The sequence below is a fragment of the Dendrobium catenatum genome, unplaced genomic scaffold (genome assembly GCF_001605985.2).
Source record: "Dendrobium catenatum unplaced genomic scaffold, ASM160598v2 fragScaff_scaffold_1546, whole genome shotgun sequence".
Classification (NCBI taxonomy): domain Eukaryota; kingdom Viridiplantae; phylum Streptophyta; class Magnoliopsida; order Asparagales; family Orchidaceae; genus Dendrobium; species Dendrobium catenatum.
In genome coordinates, this window is record NW_021320008.1 from 135,059 (window position 1) to 155,918 (window position 20,860).

Consider the following 20,860-nt stretch of genomic DNA (forward strand, 5'->3'; position numbering starts at 1 on the left):
TAAAAAAACACTCAACTATCAATTTACCATTCCTCTCCAACTCCCACCAGAAATGATGATAAAAGTTCCTCGCAACCAAAGGAAGTTATCCCATTGTTTCAACTCCTAGAACTAGAAAGATGGACACATACCCACATCACTGTTGTTAGCTTTGCAATACAGAACTCCACAATACATCTCCCTTCTTAAAATTTAAGGCTTCACCTCTCCACCAATACAAGAGTTTTAACAACCCAATCAAACTTCTTGGAAGCTTTGATGATGCAATGGCTCTAATTTCGGCCGTCGAAAACCTTCATTGTCAATTTTTTTTTCACAAATTTCAGCACCTGATGTCTTCCCTATGTTGCTCAATATGAAAATACTGGATTAATTATTTTGTGTGAATGTCAAACGTCGTCTGGAGACTAATTAGAATGCGTCACATCACCTCTTACTCGATATCGATACCACAGGTCAGTAGTACTGAGGTGGCGTATTCTAGTTGGTCTCCGAATGACATTCTACGCCCAATCTCTGCACAAAATAATTTCTCCCAAAACTGACAAGGGGAGCAAGAATCCCTTAAGAGACTACATCACCAAATTCATTTGGGCTACTTAGGAAGAGTTGTTTTGGTTCCAACCCAAACCATAACTTCTGGGTTTACAAGGAATCTCTGCATTCAGAATTTAATTCAAATGAAAATCAATAACAGCAGCCAATGAGTGAACTTGCAAGAGCTACAAACCAAACTTAAATGGCATACAGAAAAATTAAGGAAATATATTCTGATCAAATTTTAAACAGAATGAATGAGTGCTACATTCTTTAAATTCATTTTGAGATGAATATAATATAAACTTCCTTTGACAAAAAACCATAAACAATGAAAGAAGAACCAATGCCACAAAGCTGATAGTACCAAATTCTCTGTAAACCAATCTTCAACCCCAACATTCTATCACAAAGCAGAACAAGAAAACCGAGTGGAAAAATGATACAAACAATTACATCAAAGCAACATAGATCCCTAAACCAGAAACAGATTCTATGCAGAAAAAAAAAAGTGCTACAAGGAAAACAGCAACTATCCATTAAACCTAACTGTTGCTGCTTCCCAGCTATACAAGAAAAAATATAATTATGAGATACATTTGACAAACGGGTCAGGAGATTACTGATTATGGTGTTGTTCATGTTTCACACGAGCTTTCAAAATTCCAGGAATAGGTGGTGAAGTGGGCAACTTGCTCCTGGGGCTGGGCCATTGGAGCAGAGGTAGCTGAGCTCGATATATACCCTGCGTGCTGGAGCACTCGCCGCCATTGGAGATGGGTTCGTGTGTGCCGTCTTGCTGTTCTCTTTCACAGAATCTCATTGCCTTCAACACGTAAGTGTCATCGTGCAGTTCGAAGGGTGTACTGCAAAATCAATATACGCGCATTTCCATGAGTGGTTTGATAAGAACTGAAGCTTCGTTTGGGAAAACTTTCATACTGCTTTTTAAAATGGCTTTTTAGTACAAAAATTTCAAAGTCAAGAAATTTTTATACTAAAAAGTTGTTTTAGAAAGTAAGAAGAAAGCCGTCCCAAACGAAGCTTGAAACAAATAGCGTTGGAGGAGGTGATCTCAAAATGGTTGAAAATTAGATTGAAGGAAACTTGCCGGTTATGAATTGGCAAAGCAAGAAATTTTTCTTGATGGAATGACCTAAATTGAAGGAAATGTGCCCCACCCAACGATTACACACAGTGGAAGCAAAAAAAAAAGCATCTAGATAATAATTTGTTTTAGAGTTTACGCATAATAGACAAACTGCCACAAAGTGAATTATAAATTATTCAATTTTAATTCAGTTCAAATCACTTGTATTTTAAAATCTTGCTAAGATTAGATTAAAACAGAGAGAATCAGATATTGCAGCTTTTGTAAGAATCTAAGCTTAATTAGGCCTCAAAATTTTAATTTGATTTGCATGGGCTACACAAACCATACTAGTTCTTTGTTAGTTTCTACTTTATGCCTTCTTTAGGGGTCCTCTCAGACCAATTACTGCAAAACTAGATTTTCCTCGCACAAATTTGCCCTCAAAGGAATAAGAATTTTTATAAACAGCCCTTAGTTTTCATCTGCCAAATTTGCCAATCCTGCCTTGAAATTTTGAAGAACAGATTCCAAGGTGAAATTCCTTGCACAATAAGTAATGACAAATTCGTCAAAATAGTACAATATCAAATGGGTTTTTTAATTTTATGTATTGCATCACAAGATATTTAAGAATAACCAATGGACGAAAAAAAAATCAGGTCCAGTATGGATTATGCTTCCCTTTTACCGACTTTGCTTAGCCAAGGTCCAAGCATAATCATCAACATATATTTTGGTTATTGGCATAGCGAATGGTATGCTTAAACATTGCAGGTAATAATCAAATAAAATAAATTTTAAAAGTTGAAAGAGAGCTTTTCCAATCACCTATTGAAGTCAAAATGAACCAGTTGCATGTCTTCAGATATTTCTACCTCAACAGTTGCATGCGGCCGAGTCTGTTCCATCATAAAGAACAAGAAAAACATTAATAAAATCAAAAGATAGAAACATAATTGCAATATTTAATTGAAAAAAATTTAATAAGATGAAAAGAACCAGAATACTATTTTAGCCAGTAAGAATTCAAATCATCAAAAAAAAAATATTTTTGTTATTTAAGATTTAATGTGCAGTTATGAAGCCAAAAAATACTTGGTTATCGTTCACAACTTTATTTACAAAAAGGCAGTTGGGAATTCAGTTGTCTGTATGCTTTGTTGATAACTCAAACACTAGCTCTAGCAACCCATGCGCAAAGTTCAATACTATAATATCTTTAGGATATGATTGAGTTTCCTTATTTACTAAGACACCGTTTAGTTTGATAAAAAATGTGTAAAGTATTTCAAATGTATTGGTTTTAAGTTTTGGTGTTAGGTTTGATGAAAAAGAAATACAGCATAAAATTTTTGTAAATTTCGTGAGGGGATTGTGACTTTGGGCGATCAAACCATTAATAAGAGTACACGTTTTAGATATCTTGGATCTATTGTTCAGAGTGATGGTGAAATTGATGGGGATATTATCAGCAGAATTCAAGTTGGATGGTTGAAGTGGAGGAATGCATCGGGCTTATTGTGCGATAGAAAAGTCCCCCTCAAACTTAAGGGAAAATTCTATAAGTTGGTGGTGAGACCTTCAATGCTTTATGGTGCCGAATGTTGGCCATTAAAAGAGAAGCATAATACTAAGTTAAGTGTTGCAGAGATGAGGATGCTTAGGTGGATGAGTGGCTTGAGCCTTAGAGATAGGATACGAAATGAGCATATACGTGAAAAGGTTGGAGTAGCTCCACTGGAAGATAAGATTAGAGAGAGTCGCCTTAGATGATTTGGTCACATTAAATGGAGGCCTTCCAATGACCCGGTTAGGAAAGTTGAGGTATTAGATTTGGCTTATGTTAAGAAAGGTAGAGGTAGACCTAAAAAGACTTGGTTAGAAAATATTAGAAATGATCTTTCTTTATTAGATTTAGATGAGAATTTGACTTTTAACCGGACACAATGGCGGAAAAGGATTCATGTAGCCAACCCCACGTAGTGGGACAAAGGCTTGATGTTGTTGTTGTTGTCAAAATCAACTCCGTAATTCATTTTTTATGTATTTAAAACTTGTTCATTTTTTTGTAGAATTCCAAATACGAGTCATAATCTAACTCTGCCGTAGACACCAAAAAACGCTGTCATCATTGGATTTTAGTGTTTTACGCAACATTTATTTTTCTTGAAACAAAAAAAAATCATCTACATTTGTATTACACTAATCCAAACAACTCCAAACATTTTAAATACATTGCATTTCTTTTACACTAATAAATTTTACTCTACATTCCTTTTTTAGCAAAACAAATAGCCCCTAAACAAAAAAGATTTATAAAGCCAAATGAAGATAGATCTTTTTATAATCATTTCAGTAAATAATACGAAGCAAACCAACAAGTAAGATAAACAGAAAATGGTATTACCTGAACAAGTATAAATGGAAGAGCCACTCCGCCTGAAGGAGCATTCTCTGAGCCATGCAATTGTTCGTTCCTTTGGATCAAATTCTGAAGACCTATGATCTTGATGTCAAAAGTGGAATGAATGAGATCATAGGCGAAATGACAAGCATAATCTGGAAACTAAATCTTAAATTTCCATTTATTAAATAAAAAAAACTGTTAAATACTAGCTAATAGCTATGCAATGTATATTAAGGCTTTTGGTGTTTATATAAAGAAAAATATAAATTTCGATACCTTGCATTAGATGTCAAATGTAATTTTTCATGCTTCATATTGATGAATTCAAGTAAATGTAGTACCACTGGTTTATTAGGTAGGCATTGTAACATTGGATGGAAATTATTTTAAAATGATATTCAAGTTGCAAACCCTAATGCTAATCTTACTAGGGTAGTACGACCTAACTCCCGTGTTCCTCATTCTAACATGATTTAAGTTGACTTTCCAGTTCTCTGACTGCTTTTCTCCACGTTGTCATGTCATCTACATCCCTCAAAGACTCGAAGTCCCCTTTCACATTTTGACACCGCAATAATATTTAAATTACCAAGCATCCATTATGGTTGAGGGCCTTTGATTTCTCATTTGTTCTCACAACAAACTCGTCCACATTGATGCCTCCCTCTAACTTCTGAGGACACCATCAAGTTTTCCAAATGGAAAGCCTTTGATTATATCTTTTACTTGGTTGTTGAATGACCTTAAACATCGCATTGCCTCTCTAGTCATGTTTCATGAGACTATCAAGACAACGTGAATTTTTTCTCCACTGTACTTGTTTTCACTAGAAAATAACATCACCATGGAATATAGCTTGTATTAGGAACTATTTTCTCAACAGTAAAAAGATCAATACATCCAGGATTACTGCAATACACTTGAGGAAATTGGAATAAGTTAGTTAACTACAAACCTTTAACCACTTATCCAAAGGCCTGGAACAAGAAAATGAAGAATTTCAAATAACATGCATTTTATACATTTGTCGATTTCAGTGCCGAAACAATTTGTTTTGTTTCCTCAAATATGTTAAGCATTACATCTCACTTTGACATTGAATTTTACAGGCCAAATGATATTTCATAGATTTTTTCTGGGTATGCACCTCTTAGCATCCGTATTGTCCAACATGCAATAAGATCCGGCTGGTATGTTCTTCCTTCTAAACTTCATAAAAGATTCAATTATTCTGTAATGATTAAAGGTTCCTCATAATTTTGTGTGCATGACTTTATGTTGGAAAATGTGTTCCATCAATTTGAATAAAATGTATTCTAGCTCGAGTTCATATAAGCCTGTTTATATTCTTGCACGTTTAGGAAAAAGAACATGAACTATATGAGATTTCTACTGCAATGTGCATAATTTGCCAATTTAGTTTCCAGTGCATTTACTTCATTTTGAATTTATTTGCCAATTGTGTTTCTAAATGGCATATTTTGCAACGAAGATTCCTTAGAATCTTCATGAAGGGGTAGCTACATATTCCCCTGTGCCAAGGTTTAAAAAAGCGAAATCAGGAATTGAAACATTTTCTTAGCGAGGCGAGGCGAGGTGTAAGCCTTGAATGTTGGGAGTGGTTGTCCCCTTAGTCCTTACGTAGGCAAATATACCTTCTTTGATCTTGGTGTCTTTATACAACCCTTCTTGTTACAGTATAGCTCACCAATAATCAATTTTTGCTTTATTTATCATGTCTGACAACATATATCCTCGCTCTGTTCGGCCCCAAATCTTCCTTCATTATCATTTCCTTCCATTTCACCAACTTCACCTAAGTTTCATACGTATTTAATACCTCTCAATTCTCATATCACTACTACCACTCCTAGGGGTTCTCTCACTTTGGGATCTCCATTGACTTGTGCTCCATGAACATTTGCTGAGGCTGATAAGGGAGATAGCGGCCATGAACCTTTGCCTCATTCCTCTCTTTTCCCCCAAAAATGATAATAAATCTAGTTTCACTTGATAAAAAAAAAAACATTGTAGATCCATAAGAGTTTGTATAAAAGTGAAATGCATAAGACAGTTACATTAATAAGCATGTTTTAACAAACTTGTAATTCATCCAGCTAGTGAAACCTTTCATCCCGCAAAACATACTATTAGAAAACTAAATCCATAGTCAAAAACGAAGTATTCAAGGAAAACAAGTTCGGGCAGTTAGGCTGTGAGTCTCTACAAAATGCTATCATGAACAAATAACCATCAGAACTTAACTACATTCAGCAATGATTACACTTGTAAGCAGGCAATAATTACTTATCCATACATTGCATAGAAATATATGAAAGCATCAATCCATTCATCAAATGATCCATATCCAAGCAGTTAATCTTACTTGATCTTCCAATTCTTGCAAATAGGCAGTCTTTTTCTCGATTCTACTCTTGAGAGATGCACGTTCTGCCTGTAAACATTTTCAAAATCGCTATAATCAGCTTCTCATAAAACAGCAGGAAAAAAAAAACTCCACTTATACCCTTGCCAACTTTTAAAAGTTTTACAAGACAAGAATTATCAGAAAGGAAATATGATCACATCTTCCATAACATAAAAAGCTTTGAACCTTTAATTCTTCAATATCGTTTAGACTTGTCCTCGGTAAACCCTTCCACTGAATTTCCTTCTTGTCTTTTGAAATAATATCCATTGCCATGAGAACGTTTAGGGCATCATAGACCCTTCGTCTTATGTTCTTCTCATCATATTGTTGCTGCCCACAATTCATAAGAAAACATTATACATAATTCATAAATGAACAACGGAAAATATAAGGTGGCGTCTTCTTTAATCTGGAATCAGCATACAACCTGATCTGGAGATGCCAGATTATTATTGGGATCTGCAAATTCAGCCACAAGCTCATCTGCAACCTGTGAATGAAAAAAAAAAAAACTTATTTGTTTCCGATATTCCAGATAAACAACATAAATTCAACTTTTTAAACAACCAGTCCTTTTTTTGTGCATGTAAAAAAGTCAACATGTAAAAATAAAAAACTATCCCCAACGCAAAGCACCTTATGGCCAAACAATAAACATAGGAAGCATAACAAAAAGAACCCTCAACAAGAACCGCATCAGTTGAAAACAACCCAGAATATGTCATGTAAAAGCATATAGTGATGAAGTTTGAAAATGTTTCACAAAAAACTACTGTAATTACTGAGATGCACGCCCCTAAACTCTAATTTGCCTCACCCTTTATGACATATTGGCCATCAAGGTCGTGATTAATCTGTTTGATCAGGTCCCACACTCCCACTAGCATCTTCTACAAAGAACTCAGCTAAGCCCGGACTAGGCTCCAACAAAGGAGATGAATAATAAGCTTGGCATCTGCAAAGTGACCAAACAGCAGGATGTTTACACGTTTATCTTATCGGTTTCATCCCCTTCCTCGTCCTTCAGAGGAGTTTAACAAAGTTCAAGTTGATGTTCAGCCCAATTGGGAACAATGTGCCCAAGAGTGACAACTGTATGCAACAACTACCAAAAACAGTAATATAGGGTGCTTCTAAATGTACAGCTTCAAAATGATTCAATTGAAAGTATCCAACATAATGAACTTCAAAAAAAGGTACAAGGATACTCATTCAAAGAAATGAAAATGGATTCCTGCTGTAAAAAAAGAGCTGCCTCTATGACTCATCATTTCAACAGGTCTACATAAGTGGAAGTGTTCCTTCTCCATAACTGATGAAAATTTTAATAGAAGATGCGTATCAAGAAATTAAATCATTACTGCTAATGATTTTACGGGGGGTTTATTGAGAGGATTGATGGATAAGTATAGAGATAATAAGAAGGATCCACATATGATATTTATTGATTTAGCAAAAACATATGATAAAGTTTCAAGAAAAGTGATTTATAAAAATCTAGAAAAAAAAGGAGTTAATAATGCTTATAATCAAGTCATTAAGGATATGTATACAGGAGTTGTTACGTGTGTTCAAACACAAGATGATTTGACCAAGTATTTTTCCTATTTAAGTTGAATTGCATCAAAGGATCATCTTTAAGCCTAAATCTTTTTGCTTTAGTCATGAATGTTTTTACTATACATTTGCAAGAGGATGTATCCTGGTGTATGTTTTTTGTTGATGACGTTCTTCTTGTTGATAAGATTAGAGAGGAGTTGAAGGAAAACTTAAATTATGGAGGTCAATCTTAGAATCTAAAGGTTTCCATTTGAGTAGATCTAAAATTGAATACATGAAATGTAATTTTAATAGTAATAAATATAGTTGGGGATTGTAACTTTGGGCAATCAAGTCATTAAAAAGAGTACTCCTTTTAGATATCTTGGGTCTATTGTTCAAAGTAATGGTTAAATAAATGAGGATATTATTAGTAAAATTCAAGTTGGATGATTGAAGTGGAGGAATGCATTGGGTATATTGTGTGATAGAAAAGTACCTCTCAAACGTAATGGAAACCTGTAATACTTTATGGCACAAAATGTTGACCATTAAAAGAAAAGGCACAAAATTAGTTAAGTCATGCATAAATGAGGATGCTCAAGTGGATGAGTGGCTTTACTCTTAGAGACAGAATATGAAATGAGTATATATGTGAAAAGGTTGGAGTAGCTTTAGTGGCAAATAAGAATAGAAAGAGTCATCTTAAATGGTTTAGTCACATAAAATGTCGGCCCTTCGAAGACATAATGATGGGGACATCAGAGCATGAATCGGATATCAGAGACGTGGCCAACGATCTACGACCACGATCGCAACGATGTATTTTGAGATTATTTCATGTATTTGTTTTATATGTTATTTGTCTTTTATTATTAGTTATGTTGTAATTGTTTTTCGTTTTTACCTTAAAGGGAGTTCGTATGTAAGCCCTGAGGGCATTGTTGTCTTTTTATTTTGAGTCTTATGTACGAGGCTATTTATAGCCCCTATGTTCTCTTTGAAAAGGAATGAATGATTATTTGAAAATTTTGTTTTCTTGCTTGGAGTTCTTGAGAGAGCTTGAGAGTTCGGAGAGAAATCCCTTGGAGAGGGAGATTGGCGCATCACCCACCAACCTTGGAGACGGTCGGGTTCGTGGTTTCATATCTTTGATTTCACTAAACCTATCTCCCACCTTTCTTCATAATCTTACTTCTCCTTAGTCGTTTCCCCCCACCCACCATCACATCGTCTCCATATTGATGTGAAACAAAATGCACAGGAGCTTATTAAGAAATTTCAGAGTTAATGGCAATGTAATCCCAAATCAATAACTTATTGTGATGACAAGCAAAATTATTAAAGAGTCTTAGTTTTCCACTTGCTTAAGCGAATGAGTACATGTATATTAACCAAATCTCATAGATAAACAAAGATAGTAGCAATACTAAAAGCTCTTAATCAACAATCCACGATTTAATAATGAGAGTTTTCACCTTGGGGATTGATCACTCGACTACACTAGGCTTTAGCGGGAGAATGTCTTCAGCACACCCAACGATGCCACGAGGACGATTGCGACACCAATGGTCTTAATCCACGGAAAGGTCGACGGTGGTGGAGAGGTAGTCGGAGGCGGAGGTGTCTCAGGTGGATGATCGTTGATGGTCCACTCGTAGTCCGAGAATTGGTCGTCGATGACGTCCACGAGGGTGGGGAGGATTCGGTTCAAGTAGTCTTCAATGGTGTTGTCAAAACCAAACCTGACGTCGAAGAATGGAGATCGAGCGATGTGGATGTCTCCGTAGATGTCGAGTACAAATCCGCTATCAACTTCAGGATAGGCCATACGTCATTGAAGTGGAGGTGGGAAGGCGTCGTTTTCTTCTTCTCTTGGCTTCAAACTTCCCAAGGGGAGCAAGGAGAGGGCCGGCCAAAGTGGGGAAGGGGAAAGAGGAGAGGGGTCGACGGTAGAGATGAGGGAGGCGGCTAGGGTTTGGGGAGATTAGGTTAGGTGGAGTGTTGAAGGGATTTAATCAAAATCTGAATTTAATTTCAAATTTGAGTAAATTTGGAGGGAGGTTAATTTGAATTTGGATTTGGATTTTGAATAAATTGAATTGAATGCATTAAAATAGCATTAAAGAGATTTCCACCCTAATAGGGCCGGCGACATTGTGAGAGGGGGAGGAGTGATTAGGGAGAGTTAATCCCTTTCCAAATGAGTTTGAAACTTATGAGGGGAAAATAATGAGTCATTCAATCAGATTCCGTTTGAATTTTGAATTCGAAAAACTTCCTTATTTAGACTTTGCAAATAAGGAAAGTTTTTTAATTTGAAATTTGAATTTCAAAATTCAATAACTCCCTTCTTTAATGCACGATCTAAATTATGGGAGAGTCATTATGAAGAATGAATTCATCATAACGACTAGGATCAAGGAAGATGGCCGGCGGTCAAGGGGAGGGGGGGAAGGGGCAGATCCTGCCGTCGGGTTGGGGTGGGTCATGATGGAGCTTGGAGTTTAAGTGGGGAAGCTAGTGGGTGAAATTATGTGAGGGATAAGGGGAAGGATGTGTGGCCGGCGGCTAGGGGAAAGGCTAGGGCCGGCGGGTTAGGGAAGGAAAGAAGAACGGGATGAAGGAGGTAGACCACGAGTCACGGACTCTTCCAATGACTAGCGGGTATTGCGTTTGCCCTCACCTCGGGCTCTCTTTCTCCTCTCTAGTGCACCACAAGATGAAGAAGAAGACAGCAACAACAAAATTTTTATTCAAATATTCATCATCCCATTACAATAGAAATGACCTATATATAGGTCTCAACATAAATGAAGGAACAAAGACTAAATTGCCCTCAGGGATACAACATGACTCAACTCATAATAGGGGTACAATAGGAAGAATCAAAGAAAATAAAATGCATGAATAATTAAAAATATAAACTCTGAATCGTGGTCGTCGATCTGCGATGCTTCCGGCGATACACATGTTTGAACCTCTGATTGATGTCCTCATCACATCTCCACCTTGTCGCCAGCCCCTTACCCGCCCCATTCAAGCCGTCGGCCTCACCCTCTCCCATCCCCCATTGCCTACTTTGGATAATTCCTAATTTTGGATTGTCATAATTTGAAGGAGTTGAGATGATTCTTAGAACTGACAGGATACTACAGGAGATTCTTTAAAGGGTACAGTACTATAGCATGGCCACTGACAGAGCAGTTGAAGAAAGATAGATTCTTATGGGGAGAGGCAGCCACAACAGCATTTGAGAAACTAAAGAAGGCTAAAACCACAACACCCGTCTTAGCTCTACCAGACTTCACTCAGGCTTTCATAGTGGAGACAGACGCTTCAGGATACGGATTGGGGGCAGTACTCATGCATGATAGGCGCCATTGCCTACTTTCAACCAAGTGTTGGCAGTCAGAGCTAGGCTGAAATCAGTCTATGAGAGGGTATTCTTAAAGCTCCGACCATACCGACAGAAAACAGTTGCCAACATGATAAAGGAAAAGCTCGCTCCAAGATACTTTGGACCCTACGTAATATTGGACAAAATTGGAGCGGTAGCATATCGACTGCAACTACCACTCATGGCGACTATTCATTCGGTTTTCCATATGTCGCAGCTGAGAAGAGCCATTGGAGATTACACAACCAGTTCAGAGTTACCGGCAACACTTACTGAGGACTTGGAGGTGATTCTGGAACCCTTAGAGTTGATGGGGGTTCGCCAAAAAGAAGATGGAGCTAAAGAAGCGTTAATCAAGTGGAAGAATCTGCCTGACTATGATGCCACGTGGGAACCATACGAGAGGATGAAACACCAATTTCCTAGTTTTCACCTTAAGGACAAGGTGATCTTTGGGAGGGCGGTATTGTTAGGCCTATTCAAATTTACAAAAGGCGGACTAGTGAGGTCCGCCCCCTTTAATGTTGTTGCCCATTTGGAGCAATGGGGAGAAGGGGTTTTGGGAGGCTAGTTTGAGAGGAAAAATTTAAATGTTAAGATGTTTGAAATTAGGAAATGACTTGTATTAGTAAGGGGACTGGTTGGAGGGAGTTTTCTCATGCTTAAATATTTGTGTTCTCTTGAGTTCTTAGGTGTTTGGGATCTAGATTGCTTTTCTAGAGATTTGGGGGAGAACGATCCTCCTCTTGAATTGACGATCATTTGTATCTTGCTTTGTCTTTATTTGGCTTGATTTTCTCATTGCAATCCATCGTTTGGGGGCCGTTTTTTTGCCCATATTTTGCATTATTCTCGTTGTTTTCACCAATTAGTGATAGGATTGCTTGCGAACTCAAGTATTTCCCTTTGGGATTCTTGCGAACTTAAGTAATTCCTATCATTTTCCTCCTATTCAATTTCTTTCCTAATCCACTTCTCTAGTAGGTTGTGATTCAAGCACAAGGAGTCCTACAAAGCTATATGTTAATGCTTAGTAAACGTAGGACATGAGTTTGATTTTCTATGCTTTCTAATCTCATTGTGAACCTAGGGATGCTATTGAAAATCTACTTAATTTGCATATGTTGAAATTCTAAATATTTTGGTGATCTTAGCTTCTATTGTGTGATTTGGCCTTAGCGGAGTCACCGCTCTTTTGTTTTCTATTATCGTTTATTAGCTAATGTTTTAAATCTTATTGCTCTTATTCCAAAACATGCAAGATCTTAACACATTCATTTAAATCATAACTAGTCCTGCATGATAATGTCAACGTCCTGAAACTCATGATCATGTACAAAATCAATATATCACCATTTGAAGATGCAGTGTCTCCCCTATCATTGAAAATGTTACTTGACAGTGATAATTTAGATTCAACTTACGAGCACGAAGATGATGTTAATGTTATTAAATAAACCTGCTCATAGGAATTGGGATGATGGAAAATCTTCATTATATCATGATCACTTTGAAAATGATTTATGTAGATGGGAGGATGCTGAATCTTCTATTTCACCCAAAAAACTGCCATAGGTGGAATCCTTCAATTCCATTTATTGAAAACAATACATAGGCTCTTATTGATGTTCCCCTTTCGAGTTTGATAGTTTAAAAAAAATGGTTTCTAGCCAATCGAACAAGCAAGTTGCTGTTCATCTTCGTTTAAGGTTTATTATATCTAAAGCCATCACAATTAAGCATAAATATTTTTTTATTATATCTTGGACGGAATTTTTAGATGCTTTTAATCAATTTGTTTACTATGGCTATGTTTAAGGGTCCCTAGGGAAGGTGGTGGTTTTTTAAGGTGTCAGTATTGCTGAGGGACATCATTTCTTTGGCAAACTATTATCTATTCAGCAGAAACAATGGGATTATTTATTTGGTTCTTTTATTTTAACTTTTATTATTTTGCCCTAGTTCACTTATCTTTTAGCTTTGATATGCTTTATTTTGTTGCCTTGTTGGAAGGTAGTAATTTCGCTTTCTAAATGGAAATTAAAAAAAAAAAAAGGTGCACTGGCTCAATCTAAGAAAAAAATAGTCCCTTTTGATGTCCTTTCATCGTTTTGTATGGATGCATATAAATGCAATAATGCGATATAGTGCTAGGGAAAATGATAGGTAAAATATAGTGAGAACCTAAGGGACTGTACAAAATTATCGATGAAGATTAAATACCTTTCAAGGAGATCTAATTAGAATACCTGAGGCTCAAAAGTTTAGCATATTTTAGCAGATAGAAACGGGCCAAACGGCTTATGGCATAAAGGCTCCAACTAGTGTGTCCGACTTTAACAAAATTTTAAGTCAAATTCAAGTTTTTGGTGCACTCACACCAAATGTGATTTAAGCAAAATTGATCAAAACATAATATTTATGTATATTGTTTTACATTAGAATAATTTCATAGTTAGTTACTGAGTTCAATGGTATAAAATAAGTTTAAAGGAAAATTCGCCCTTAAAAAACTATTACTTTTTAATTAGAGTACTTTATATAAATAATTAATTTGATTCAAGAAAAATTTGATGATTTCACCCAAAAAATTCTATTACAGGCACAGAACAACAAATTCATCGAATTAAGATAAGTTTAAATGAAATTTGCAAACAAGAATAGAAGGAACCATCTGACCTCATTGTATGTCGTCCTCCCCTTGCTTTCCACTTTCTCGCAAACTATGAAGAACAAGAAAATATATAAGAAATTGAGAACATCATTCTATCAAGCACAATATATATGTTGGATTACTAATAGTACCATATTATGAACCCTGTTTTGATAAAAAAAATCAACAAAGCAGGCAGCTGATAAGATGCTTCACAAAAATTGATCAATTGACTTGCTAAATATTAAAACATGGACCACGGAATTCACCTTTCATGCTGAACTGTCGAAGTCCCCTCCCACTTTTATCACCTGCAACAGCCCGTGTTCCCCTCTTTTTCTTTTTGGCACTGTTGAAAACAGAAGCTTCATCACATCAACAGAAACTTTCGCAGCAGAATTATTAAATAATAAAACATAAATATCCTACTAATTTAAAGACAGTAGATATTAAAAGAACTAACAAAAACTAGTTTAAGGTACACAAAAAAAAAGAGCTAAACTTTGTTCTTGATATTTCACATGGCTCCGGTCTGCTCAAGTGTAGTTCTATCAATATTTCAAATCATGCTTGTGCATGGATTTACATCTTCTTCAAAACACTGTCACCTATCTCTATTTCAAAGAATATTTAATAGAAAACTAATAGGCTTCTCAAAATTCAAAGAGCAGAAATAGGCTAACCCAATTCTAAACTTAAGCTGGAAATAGGAATGGTAAAAACACCCATGCCCGTCTTGATTTTGGATTAATCAACACCACAAATCACAAAGAACATCCCTACCTGGATAAAGTCTGATCATTAAGGAGAATATATGAGGACATATTGGCTTATAAAATGCATCAAATCAAGGAAAAGTAAAATGGTTGAAAATCAAAAAACGTGTCTAAAAGTCTGTGATTTCTACATTAAGCATATGAGTGTGCATAAACAAAAAAGGTAGGAAAGCATGCTTGAAAGTAAATAATATGCGAAAAGACATTCATAAATACACACTAATAAACATCTGCAGGTGACCAGCACAAAACTATTAAGCACTAATGGTACTAACAATCCATGCATCTTCCTCAAAACTGAAAAAGTAAAATTACATACACAATTCCACACCTAAATCTTCTCAACCAGAAAATTAAAAGGGAATGCCTACTATCAATTCCAACCCAAGGCTTATTAGCGAGGGTGAGTTATTCAGTAGGATCTCATAGCAGCATGAAGGATTTGGTTTTCAATTTGTTAGGCTTAAAATTCCTTGAAATAAGAAGTTTTCTTATTTGTTTCCTAATTTCGAGATAAAACCTTGATTATTTTCTGCAAGCAAGGAATAAAGTAATCAAGTTTCTACCTTCAATTCAGGCCAAAATTACCTTCTTATTCTTTTCTTTTATTTCTTTTCTCCCTCCACGCTTTCCTCTACCCAGTAGCATTGATAGCAAACCACCCTTTCCCAACAACTCCCAATAGCTCCAGCAAACCCCACAACTCAACCAGGAAGTCAATTAGTGGTAAAAAGCATCATGCTTGGGGAAGTCAAAAATAGAACTTCCTATGCAGCTAATGCACGGAACGCAGACACAGAATTTACAATAAAGAAAACAATAAATCCATCCAAGCAAAAGTTCTGCACCTTGCTGCTCCTTGCGACGATCCCGCCTCGTCTCCATTGACTTCAAGGTGCTTTATACGCCGGGCAATGGTGCTCTCACTTGCTGGGGTGCCCGCTGGAGCCTGCTCGCTTCGACTCGACGGCGAGCCAGCGCTACCGCTCGTCGAAGCCGACTGACCACCGGAGAATGCCGGCGTACCCCACGAGCTTCTGCCTCCAGCAACCACCTTGCGACAGTTGCCCGTTCCCTTATCCCCGTTTTCCGGAGGCCGATGGCTTGTACCGCTAACCATCTCAGTGGTGACGGATTCACGCCAAAGTTGAAACCCAGGGGCTCTGTTGATACAGGATTTATGCTGGATTTGAGCAGGATTTAAACTAAATCCTGCCAAACAGGTTTTTGGTAACTGTTAAATCTCACAGCAAGTTAAATCCTCCCTTTCCCTCTTTTTGCCGTAAATCCCGGATTTACTAAATCCGGGAGTTCGGCGGATTTACGGTATTTGGCCGAAGAAGCGCGCGAAAGGAAGAAAGATCGCTACCTTCGCCTTGACCAAGCTTCCGTCGTCTTTGTTCCTTCCGATCCAACAGAAGAACTGTGAAACAAAATCAATTTATTGAATGTAAAATTGACCAGAAGTAGCAAACAAGAGAAAAACGTGCCTGAGCGCGGTGAAGTTGAGAGGGGAATTGTCCAGGTTAGGAATCTGCATCATTTCGATGCGCGAACTCCTCTCGTCGTCTCCCTTCTGTGATTATGATGCCACAATGGGGAAACCAGATGGGCGAAGCCGACCTACACCGCCCATGTGAAATGCAACTGCGTTTGGTCGCTGGATTTGAACAGCAGTTCAACTCGGATCCTGCCCAACAGCCAAAATGACAACTTTAAGGGCTGTTTGGTATAGGATTTATCGTGGGATTTAAGTCGGATTTACGCTAAATCCAGCCAAACGGTTTTTGTGCGCGCGTTAAACCCCGGGATTTCATAAATCCCGAACTTAGGGATTTACGGCTTAAATCCCGGATTTACTCAATCCCTCGGTTCGGTGGATTTAACGGGATTTGGCCGAAGAAGCGCGCGAAAGGAAAAAAGTTACCTTCACAGCCAGCGAGCTCCCGTTCTTGCTTCCGATCAAAATGTCGTAACTTCCGATCCGACAGCAAGGGAAAGTCGTCGAAGGAGCGAAGTCTAACAGCCACGAAGGAGCCGACGACGCGTGCAATCTCTACGCCTCTGCAAAGCAACGAAGCCGAACAGCGACGAAAAAGAGAAGATGAAATGCAAAACCCTGGACGCCTCTAAGGTATTATTGATTAACTTAATTAATATAATATAAATTACTAATAATTAAGTAAATTAATTAAACTATTAATTATATAATTAGTGCATAAATTAATTATCTGGATGTTGGGCCCGAAGCGCTGTTTGAATGTTCGAATCATAATTTGGATTAACAAACGGTTTTCAAACTTGACATGCTCATAATCAAATAGAGCTGCTCGACTAGACGAATCTAACAAGCCCAAGATTACTAAATTCCGACATCACTAAGACATTCAAATATCCATGAAACGGTACATGATCAAGGGGTTCAACATCGGTCGTCCATCCAAACACTATTCATTTGCCATTGATCCTTCTTTTATTTACGGGTCATGCCACTTTAGGAAATCTTTAAATAGACCTCTCCTCCCTCTTGAAAGGGAGGCTCCACGCAATAGAGCAAGAGAGAGATCGAAGATCGCTCTTGCCTCCTCGCTCCTCCTCGACCACCGCCCGGAGTTCCGCCGGACCACCACTTGAGGCCATGAGCTCCTTCGGACCACCACTTGTGACCCTAAACTCTGTCGAACCACCACTTGACGCCAGGAGTTTCTATCCGACCACTACTTGAGGCCCTAAGCTCCACCAGGCCATCAGTTGAGGCCCTGAGCTCCGTTCTACCACCACTTGTCCCCAGAGTTCTGCCATATCACCACCTGAGGCTCGGACTTCAGCGAGACCGCCACCTGAGGCCCGTACTTCTGCCGGACCACCACATGAAGCACAGAGCTCTATCAAACCATCACCTAATGCCCAAACTTCTACCGGACTACCACATAAGGCTTGTACTTCTACCATACCACCCCTGAGGCCCGGCTTCTACGGGGCCACCCCCTGATGCCCAAAGTTCTACCGGAGTACCATCCTACAACTACGATCTTTCAGACCCCTATCTCCTTCCGACCTTCATCGCATACTATGATCCTTCCGACCTACATCACAAGACAACGATCTTTCTGACCTTGGACTCCTGCCAACTACGATCTTTCAGACCCTTATCTCTTGCCACTACGGTCATTTCGACCTCTCTCGCCTACTATGATCCTTCCAACCTCCATCGCATACTACGGTCTTTCAAGTTCCCGTCTCTTGTCAACTATGGTCATTACAACCTCCGTCGCCTACTACGATCCTTCCGACCTACATCACCAGACAACACTCTTTTTTACCCTAGTCTTCTGCCTACTATGATATTTCTGACCTCTATCCTATCAATTATGGTCCTGTCGATCAAATAAACATGTCTATGTTGATTATTGTAACTCTCACCATGTAATATCAGGGGCGGAGCCACGGTGGGGGCACTGGGGGCATGTGCCCCCACTGGCCCGCCAGAAATTAAATGAGAGCCACACAAATAGCAATCATCTGAACGAGTTTGGACATGCAGTGAAGGCTATCAGTGATATTGGGTTCGACTTCCCGACCAGCAGCGTCAGCTGCATATGATGGAGGCCGGTACCGAGATCAGCTTCGCAGTGTGAGCAGAGTAGGATGGCGATGGAGAAGATGTGGAAGAAGGCTAGTAGGAAGAATAAGTGGAGTGTTTTGAGGAAAAGGGAATATACCATATATGAATATTTTAAGATAAGTTAGATCATCATGAGCCTTTGAATGCGCGCCTAGCTCCATCTACTGCACCTTCTACAACAAAACAATTCACACTCATGATTGAAGTTCTCTGCTCGAGGTCCTTCACTGTCACCTTTCAGCTGAGCTCATCTACACCGTCCAAGCCATCTTACTTCAGGACTTTTACTAATGTTAAAAGCTAAGACTATATATATATATATATTAACAAAATCAATATTATTAATTTTAATTGTTCAAATATATAAATTAGAGAAGACAAGGAGAACTATAGACCTATAACTTCAAACATCAATAAAATTGGTAAATAATTATATTTTTGTATAATCACTTGAATTTTATTATTAATTATTAGTAAATGGGAAATTATGGGGTGCTTTAAAGAGTTGATTTTAATGCTATAAGTAGCATGAATTGAGGGCGATAAAATGCACATATCCATGAATTGAGGGCGATAAAATGCACATATCAAATATAATCGATTGAAGGGTGGGAGAAGCAGTAGAAAATGAACTTTGGGGAGTAGTTCAGTTTTTTTAAAAAAATTCAGTGTATAATTTTTTTTTTCTAACTATTTTACTTATAAACAGATCGAGAGTAATTTTAAAATCATTAATTTGTGCCCTCATTAAAAAAAATTTCTAGCTCCGCCCCTGTGTAATGTGTTCTATATGATGTACATTTATAACATTAAGTCAATGCCTTCTCCCAAGAAAGTGCCTCATTCGTAATCGACTACAAATACTAATCACTGGGTCAGGTCCCGTGTTTTTCCCCCTTTTTAAGGGTTTCCACGTAAAAACTCTAGTGTCTCTTATAAATGCTACACCCTCTCTCTTATATGATTGTGTGCTATATATTCGTACAACGCTAAGGTGCTAAACTTCATATTTCTCTTCCGCCGTGAATATTCTAGGACACAACAATAATTAGTTTAATTAATATAACTTAAATATATATTATTAAATATATAACTGATAGTGTAAATAATAATTATTAAGTAACTTGTATATAACATGTACTTTATTTCAGATTGCAAGTCAAATAAATTGATCGCCGTAAAAAAATTATCTCCCAATAAATATATATGAAGTAAACTATAAATTTAAAGTATTATATTTTTTAATAGTTCATATGTCATTTTGGTCAATATTAAATTGTCATTTGTTTTTTATTGAATTTTTGATAATATTGTATGAACTTAAGTTAATTTTATTATATTTTATGCAATGATCTTGATTTCATAAATATCTTCTTTAAATTTAAATCATAATTGTCATAAATCCTGATATATGTTACCAAACAATTTATAAAGATTTAACAGAATTTATCATTTGACATACCAAACAGTTTTATAATTTAACACATTTTAGGATTTACAGGATTTACTAAAACTCACTTGTTTCCAAACAGCCCATAAATCCGGAGTAATTATTCTGTCCTAACAAAAAATCAGAAATCCGGACGTATACCTGGCAATACCAAATTCCAGTGGCGCGTGATAATTAGTATCTCGACTCGTGCGGTGACCTTACCTAATAATTGCTCCTAAATATGAGAGTTCGGCGTATTTAGGAGATTTGGCCGAAGAAGTGTTTACGAGATCTGGCCGAAGAAGCACCCGAAAGGAAGAAAGATCGCCACCTTCGCATCGAGAAAGCTTCCGTCGTCTTTGTTTCTTCCGATCCAACAAAAGAACGTCGAGGTGGTGTGACTTCGGATACGGCGGTAAGGAACGTCGTCGACGGAGGTGAAGAAGTTATTTAGCGACTAGTTCAACACTACCTCTCACGTGAAGGGCAAATTATTGCATCAGGTCACCGAACACGTTCGGTCCTCTCTGTCTACAGTAAAGCGCAGGTCACTGTAGCACTGGAACGGATCCTCTCTGTTCGGTGACCCGATGCAATAATTTGCCCACGCGAAGCAGGCGAAGTCGAATAGAACCGCACAACCGGAGGAAAAGCAACCCTAGTAAACCTACGACTACAGAATGGTAGTGATGAACATGTACTGTCATAACAAATTAGTTTAGTTTAACTATATTAATTATAATTAATTAATAATATAACATTAATTAATAAATAAATAATTACTTAAATTAATTGATAATATTAAAAAAAACATAGATAATTATCTTATATTCTAAATGTATTATTTATAATGATTAGTTAGCCAAAAAAAAGAAAAAAATGGAAAAAAGTCCAATCTAAGGAGCACTTGCTGGGAGCATTAGATAAATGCTAAGTGAGATAGCAGGGAACTCCATCCTAAAATGTG

General features: G+C 37.4%; 1 protein-coding gene across 2 annotated transcripts; it reads right to left on the bottom strand.

Annotated features, from left to right (window-relative positions):
- Window positions 1–833: 833 nt before the first annotated feature.
- LOC110106349 (transcription factor-like protein DPB) lies at window positions 834–16,958 on the bottom strand. Of its 2 annotated transcripts, XM_020836225.2 has the most exons (12): window positions 16,764–16,958; window positions 16,327–16,526; window positions 16,206–16,259; window positions 15,685–15,999; window positions 14,330–14,409; window positions 14,087–14,130; window positions 6,896–6,958; window positions 6,652–6,798; window positions 6,424–6,492; window positions 4,038–4,136; window positions 2,459–2,529; window positions 834–1,403 (listed from the first exon to the last, which is right to left on the bottom strand). In XM_020836225.2, the coding sequence occupies exons 2-12, from the start codon at window positions 16,377–16,379 to the stop codon at window positions 1,157–1,159; spliced, it is 1,242 nt and encodes a 413-aa protein (XP_020691884.1). In that variant the 5' UTR covers window positions 16,380–16,526; window positions 16,764–16,958; the 3' UTR covers window positions 834–1,156. The 2 variants fall into 2 exon arrangements, with proteins under 2 accessions (XP_020691884.1, XP_028556340.1); XM_028700507.1 differs by lacking the exons at window positions 16,327–16,526; window positions 16,764–16,958 and having other exon boundaries at window positions 15,685–16,048.
- Between the last annotated feature and the right edge of the window lie 3,902 nt (window positions 16,959–20,860).

Coding starts and splice junctions, on each gene's coding strand:
- LOC110106349 (XM_020836225.2), bottom strand. CDS start 16,379: ATGATGCAGATTCCTAACCTGGACAATTCCCCTCTCAACTTCACCGCG. Junction 16,260..16,326: donor CTCAACTTCACCGCGCTCAG/GCACGTTTTTCT, acceptor TTTGTTTCACAG/TTCTTCTGTTGGATCGGAAG. Junction 2,530..4,037: donor TTCCATTTATACTTGTTCAG/GTAATACCATTT, acceptor ATGATGGAACAG/ACTCGGCCGCATGCAACTGT.